Source organism: Myxocyprinus asiaticus, chromosome 29 (genome assembly GCF_019703515.2).
Source record: "Myxocyprinus asiaticus isolate MX2 ecotype Aquarium Trade chromosome 29, UBuf_Myxa_2, whole genome shotgun sequence".
Lineage (NCBI taxonomy): Eukaryota > Metazoa > Chordata > Actinopteri > Cypriniformes > Catostomidae > Myxocyprinus > Myxocyprinus asiaticus.
This window is the reverse complement of record NC_059372.1, coordinates 37,795,660-37,802,930: the sequence shown is the minus strand read 5'-3', so window position 1 is coordinate 37,802,930 and position 7,271 is coordinate 37,795,660. Positions and strand designations below refer to the sequence as shown.

The following is a 7,271-nucleotide window of genomic DNA, read 5'->3' as shown; positions in this document are numbered from 1 at the left end:
TTTTGCCAATTTATTATTATTAGCATTTTTAGTATTAGTATTAGTCTGAAACAATAATAATAATAATAATAATAGTCACAATCACGGTCATCTGAACTAAACTGTCAAGTCTGCAACAAAAAGATAGCAATAAAAAGAACAAGGGAAAACCATGAAAGAAATCAATTTAAATATATTAACATTTCAACATTGCAGCCAAATAAAAGCAGAATTTATTATTATTATTATTATTATTATTTAAAATTAGCCTGATAAACGAACAAATGCATAAATCTATTGCAGCATCTGGAAAGGTTTTGCTATTTGTGTTGTGCCATTTCTAAGACTGCGCAAACATTACACCTTGGATTGACCCCAGAAACTGCATGTAAACCCATACACAACATATACAATACTGCACTTCTCAAAGTTATAGAATGGTACAGGTACTTTCAAAGGTCTATAAAATGCATTACTAATAGAAAGGGACCCGTTATTGTATTCAAGTACATGAACCCTTTTTTCCTTAGTGTGAAAGAAATCGTTTGAAAATTACAATTAGAAAATATCCTCCAAATGCCAAATAATTTTAAATCTAAGTGTGACAAAAAAATTTAAGATAATACTTTGGAGGAAACCCAGCATGCCTAAAGAACTTTAATTGAAATTTTATTTCAGATCTTTACTCTGGATGTTTTGCATATATTCCAATACTTGACTTGCCCTAAACTTTTAGATATGTGTGTGTATGTGCAAGAATGTATGTGTCTCTTTGCATGTTTGCTGTACACTGAACAAATGTTAACTTAAAAAATGTGCTTCATGTGGTAACATCTAAATTAACTGGATTGATTCAAGTAGAAAATGTTATTTAACATCACTGAATAAACCTGAATAAATTAGGTTACACCAACAAAACTAATTTTAAGGGTTAAATCATGTAGAAATAAATAGCCCCTTAAGAAAACAATTGCATGTTACCACTTGTTACAGTGTAAGAGGATCCTCCTCTTCTGATTGGCCGTTCAGTCAGTCACTACGAAGACATACAGTGAGGGAGTGACAGCAACTGTGTTGCCTGGGGCTCCAGGGAGGGGTAAGTGTATATAAGCCCTCTCCACTCATTTGCTCAGTGACTGCTCCTCTGTTTTCCCTTAGTCCTTCAGATCAAACTACCAACTTCTTACCATGACTCAACAACCAATCAGGTATGGAACCAGCACTCTATTTTGGAATGCATTCACTACAAACCCTTTCAATGCTGCCAATGCCAATGACAAGATCCTAATTACATCACTAGTGCAATGATGTTTACTTCTTTTGACGTTTCCTTCTTTACCTTCTATAAAACAAAGAAATATTTTTAAAGCAGTGCCTTGAATTTGTGAAGTCATGATTTTAAAATGAAAGAATGGATTAGGACTCACTGAATGGGTTAGGACTTTTTTTCTGTTTCTTTCTAGCCTCCCTGCCAAGCTCATCAATGGTGGAGTTGCTGGATTAGTGGGTGTAACATGTGTGTTCCCCATAGATCTAGCCAAGACAAGGCTACAGAACCAAAGAGGCAACCAACGAGTCTACAAAAATATGTATGTTTGGATTCCACATTTGTACTTACTATTTTATTTTCATTCTGACTTTTAAATTATCTGTATTTCTCAGTATTTCTGTATTGTTTTCCAGTAAAAATATCTGAATAAGAGAATTTGTTTTTTTTAGTTTTGTAAATAATAATAATAATTTCCAGAGAATATATCTTGAATTAAGTTTATTTTTATGCAGTTTTGCTTTTCAGGTTATTGTATAATTCTTTAAGGATATGTAGATATTTTTACTAGACATCTAGACCAATATTCCGATTAGGAAAATTATTTCATTCAAAAATTCACAAAAATGTATTAAGCAAACACAAAACAGTCTCTAAACCACACAGAATCCTTTACCGCCAGGAAACAAAAAAGGAAAAAAATAGTAAGTAAGATGAGTGAGATCTGTCATAAAAAAAATAAAAAATAAAAATAGTTTGTCATTCTTTGAATACTATGAATGAGTGAACGGAAAGGGGCCTATTCAGTCTCTTTATTTTATCTTAGTGCCATTTTTGGTGTGTGTGTATGTGTGTGTCAACCGCATTCATTTAGCACAGTAGAGAACAATAATACATTCTTGTAACTTTCATTAGGATGGACTGTCTGATAAAAACTGTTCGTTCTGAGGGCTACTTTGGGATGTACAGAGGTAAGCTGTTTAAGTTAATATGATAAAAAAATAAAAATAATAATAATCACAATTAACTTAATCTCCTGATGAATCATTCACATTTAATTTAACTTAAAATTTAAAAACCCAGAGGACATCTCACTTCATAAAGTGACATAACTTGCATGTCAGCACTTTATACCAGTTGCAGTTCATAAACTTGTGAGAGGCATTTATTCAAAGCAAAGTGACTGATATGGGTGTTTCCTTGACTATATGCCTTGACTTGTTACTTTTTTGTTATTTGATACAGTTGGCAAAGATTGACTCGTCGTATTGATTCACTGTCAGAAGTAATAAGGGGGTCCAAAGTAGAAATCTAAGACTTAATACAAAACATATTTGTAGTGGTGAATACAATCTTTTATTGATTAACAACTCAGTTCTTTTGCTTCCTATAGGTGCAGCAGTCAACCTGACACTAGTGACCCCTGAGAAGGCCATCAAACTGGCTGCCAACGACTTCTTCCGTCAACGGCTCAGCAGAGGAGAGTAAGTTCCATCAGCTACTATTAAGACATTTACTGTACACTACTCACACTTTAATGAAAAAACAACCTGTTGATTGAAAGTAAATAATACACACCTTGTTGCAGACTCAAGCTGAGCGTGTTTCAGGAGATGCTGGCTGGCTGTGGGGCAGGGATGTGTCAGGTTATTATCACAACCCCTATGGAAATGCTCAAGATCCAGCTTCAGGATGCGGGTCGACTTGGTGAGGAACACATGACTCAACTGATGTCCTTTAAGTGAGATGAATCCAGAATTTTCAATACCCTTACATAATGTTTGGGCTATGTTTTATTCAGTTATCAAATTAGCAGATACGCTCCTTTATGTCATGTACCAAAAACTTGTTGAAAGCTTCCAACAAGCTTTCTTAGATTTGGTAAAATTTTAAGACTTTTGTTGTAAAACAAGTTTTTTCAAAGGCTGTGCCTTCTTTTTGCTTAGTGGCCCAGCAGAGGAAGCTAGCCATGCTCCACACTGTTAAACTTGGAGGGGCCAGCCCAGTCCTGAATTGCTCGTACAGTGTGGGTCCTGTGTCTTCAAACAGGAAAGTGTCGGCCATTCAGATTACCCAGGAACTACTTCGCACAAAGGGCATCCAAGGACTTTATAAAGGACTAGGTGCAACTCTCATGAGGTATGACTCCATCCTGTAACACTAAAGGCCTTTTCACACCAAATGCGCTAAAGCATAGAAATGTATTTTAACCACCGTCATTAAACACCAAAGAAGAAAGTATCCAGAACCTATATTGAAGATGGAAACACAAAATATAAATATACATACCACAACACTGAGGACTTAAATGTCACCGAATTGTAGGTGTGACCCACATATAAGCCTATAAAAGATGTAAACAAACACACCGTAAACACACGGCCAAACACTGTTCAGGGTCAATGGGTTTGCGGTAGTTCATTCGTGAATGGATCAACAAGGGTGCCACCAGCTGAAGCAAAGTCTCAAATTTATCAACCTTTTCTTCTCCTTTTCCTCATTGAGCAAAATAACAATAAACTCATCATCACTGCTGCTTGAAGAGAAATCCATCTTTTTTCAGCTTGCTAGAGAACTCGCTTACTTGCTAGACCCTCATACTGTGATTCCATGGTTGTTTTGCAAACTTTTAAGTAGTTCTTTCTCTCCTCCGTCATAGGCAGGGGGCGGACCAGCTCAAAGGTGTGATGAGCCACCTACTATACCAGGGTAAAATTACTTGTCAATTAGCATCACCTATTGTAAAGCGGTGAATGTGCTAACAGTCAATATTCACATAGCTTTCTATGTAAAAGGACCATTCATCTGGGAATCACTTTGCATATTGCGTCGCCTCTGGTGTGAAAAGGCCTTAATATAAATACTGTGGCTCTAATGCAAAGGTATTCCATTCCAACCCAATCCAGTTCCCACATTCCAAACTGCAGTCTTGGCTTGGGGCAATTTAAACTCTAAATACAACATATAGTATAAAATAGCCCAAATACCAGATTAATTAAAATTAGCATAAAGAAATGGATCTTGAATATAACAATGCTAGACATGACATACTGTATTGTCTTAACTTGAGTTACCCAAGTAAGACGTGCTCCTGGGGACATCAGTGACTTTGTTGGTCCTGGAAACAACACTGCAATTAAACAATCAGAATTTAGGAATATGTTTTGGATTAGGTTGAAGCTGGTGTTTGAGCTTGAACAACATTCTAATTAAACAATAATTCTCTAAAATTATAGGGGTAGGTTAGGGTTAGGTTTTGCGATATGGTTAGGGTTTGGGCATTAATTGCTTGATTGGAGCACTGTTGACCCATCATTTCTCTCTTATTTTAATAGTTGGACCTGTTGTGTACCTTTAAAGGTACATTTATATGTTTTGTCCCTCTGGGAACAAAAATGTAACTGCACAGTATTACTTTTTTTTCTTCTTAAGGGTACAAATATGTACCCCAAAACTCTAACTAGGGGTGCATAAAAGAACCCCTTGAGAGGCACCACCCCAGTGACGGCCCTCATACCTTATAAGTACATTTTTATAGAGAGTGTAGGGTTATGGATAGGGTTAGGCTATAATTGTTTGATTGGAACATTGTTGGCCTTTTACAGAACCTCTCTCTGATTCTTCATTGTAAAAATTCAACAATACCTGTAGCACCATTTGGGGATCTTCACATATCACACCGGCGGAGCCCTTTAGACACAGTTTAAAGGAGTCTCAAATATCCTATTTAGTCAAGGAAGGTCAATATATATTTCATGTGCCTCGAAGCCTTTCCCTTATGATGGGGTTACTGTAGGGACCAATTACAGTCCTTAAAGTTCTTTAGAGTTCTTGCAGGAACTAAGAGTAGGTTTCTCAGAGATTTAGACGATCACCAGAGGATTCCTCTGTTTTTGCAGTTTAGGAACCCCAAATGGTGCCCACTGTATCTTTTATTTTTTACAGTTGTAAGGTTAGGTTATGGTTATAGTATAAATTACTTTGGTAAATTTTGTGCAACATAGTTGGTAGTAACCCAGTCCTTGGGTCTTCTTACAGGGACATCCCTTTCTCTGTGGTTTACTTTCCACTCTTTGCCCACCTCAACCAACTGGGAAAGTCATCTGAGGATGAGAATGTGCCATTTTATTGGTCCTTTATTTCAGGCTGTGTAGCTGGATGTACAGCGGCTGTGGCAGTCAGCCCTTGTGACGGTGAGTGTGGGTTTCAGGTTTTTCTAAACATACACGTGTTTGAGCAGAAAGTGTTTGTGGATGTGCAAAGACTTAGACTAAATGGTTGATTCCATCTCTATCCAGTGGTGAAAACCAGGCTGCAGTTGCTCAATAAAAGTGCAAACGAAGACACCTACAATGGTGTGACAGACTGTATCAGGTATAGTAACCATCAGGTATTAATAACAATCATTAATCCACTGTTGGTTCCTCTTATGAAATATAAATTATGTTGCTTTTTCTTCATTTAGAAAGATCATGCGGAAAGAAGGGCCAACTGCTTTCCTGAAGGGTGCCAGCTGCAGGGCGCTGGTCATTGCTCCACTTTTTGGAATTGCTCAAGTGGTTTACTTTGTTGGTGTTGGAGAGTTCCTCTTGGGACAAACCCCATTCAACCTTTACTCTGTCTAAACACCTTCACAGTATGAAACCATCTGAATTAAACTTAAAAGTCCAAGGCAGCCATGATGTGACTAAGTATCTGAGAACAAGCGTGTTTTGGAGAAGACTGTGAATAGCTTTGAGTTTAAGTGGGAAAACATTACAATAAGGCTATATTTGTTAACAGTAGTTAATTATATTAGTTAACAATGAACAATACTTTTCAGCACTTGGTAAATGTTAATTTCAACATATACTAAATACATTTTTTTTATTAAAATTGTATACTGTATGTTATCAGTAGTAAATACATGATAAACTACATGAATTACAACCAAACAATTGTTTTCTTATAAATTAACATTAACCAAGATTAATAAATGCTGTAAAATAATATTGTTCATTGTAAGTTCATGATACTATTGCATTTACTAATGTTAACTAATGGAACCTTATTGTAAAGTATTACTGTTGAAGTTTAATGTTTTTACATGCAAATTTTAGCATGTTCTACTGGCTTATTCAGGAAGCTATAACAACATTGCACATGGTTACGTTTCTTTTTCTGTTGAAAATGTATGTCCAGAGAAGATCAGGTTTATCCTCAGTGAGGGTTGATTTGTAAACATACAGTCATGATTCATGTGCTCAGAGAGCCAGAAAATCTTCAATATTTTTGACATTTTCACACTCATGTCCTTCATTAACTGTTCTGTGCAATCATTCTTGTGACATTTTGTAAATGTATGAGCCACATTATGAGGAAAGCCCTGCTAAAAATCAGCTTTAAGTCAGCATATAATGGTTTGCTGGTCTTAGCTGATTTAGGCTGTTCAAGCTGGTTTCCTTGCTTGGCCAAGCTGGTGGTCAGCTGGTTTATCTTGGTGGCCAGAAGATCTCCCAGCCAGACTGAAAAGTGGCAAAACCCCCTCTAAAACCATCCAACAGACCATCCTGGCCAGGCATAGAGACCGGCTAAGATTGTTATACAATATCAAGACTCTTAAAAAGACACAAATAGAGACACTATGTTTGACGTCCTGTTGAAGTGGATGAACGATTGACTAGTTGGTCAATGTGAGTGTGAATTTATTACGTTCAGAATTAAAACAAAAACTCTGTCTCACGTAAACGTGCTGAATTGTCATACTCAGATCTTGAAACAGGTGTGTACACATTTTATACCATTCCAAGCAGCCAAGAAGTAGTTTTGGTTTAAGTGTTGTTCACACTTCATGCAAAGTAATAAATAAATAAAAAAAATATATGTGAACAATGGTTTTGATGTTTGCCACAAGGACCATTACAACCTAAAATCAATGTATCAATTTAAAGTCAATTTGTGTTTTGTTCTTATTAAAGGTGAAGTATGTAATTTCTGCTCATAGTAGCAGCAAATGGAATTACAAATATAAAACAACCTGTGCCAA

General features: G+C 36.2%; 1 protein-coding gene across 1 annotated transcript; it reads left to right on the top strand.

Moving 5' to 3' along the window:
- The first annotated feature begins 1,110 nt into the window (after positions 1-1,110).
- LOC127420044 (mitochondrial glutamate carrier 1-like) lies at positions 1,111-7,271 on the top strand. The gene is made up of 9 exons (XM_051661988.1): positions 1,111-1,187; positions 1,443-1,568; positions 2,162-2,217; positions 2,640-2,730; positions 2,835-2,953; positions 3,193-3,385; positions 5,285-5,439; positions 5,545-5,620; positions 5,712-7,271. Exons 1-9 carry the CDS (start codon positions 1,168-1,170, stop codon positions 5,869-5,871), a joined length of 996 nt encoding a protein of 331 aa, XP_051517948.1. The 5' UTR covers positions 1,111-1,167; the 3' UTR covers positions 5,872-7,271.

Excerpts from the sequence above, each read along its gene's own strand:
- LOC127420044 (XM_051661988.1), top strand. The coding sequence starts at position 1,168 with ATGACTCAACAACCAATCAG. Across the intron at positions 1,569-2,161 it reads CAACGAGTCTACAAAAATAT|GATGGACTGTCTGATAAAAA; the intron begins GTATGTTTGGAT and ends AACTTTCATTAG. Across the intron at positions 2,954-3,192 it reads TCAGGATGCGGGTCGACTTG|TGGCCCAGCAGAGGAAGCTA; the intron begins GTGAGGAACACA and ends CTTTTTGCTTAG.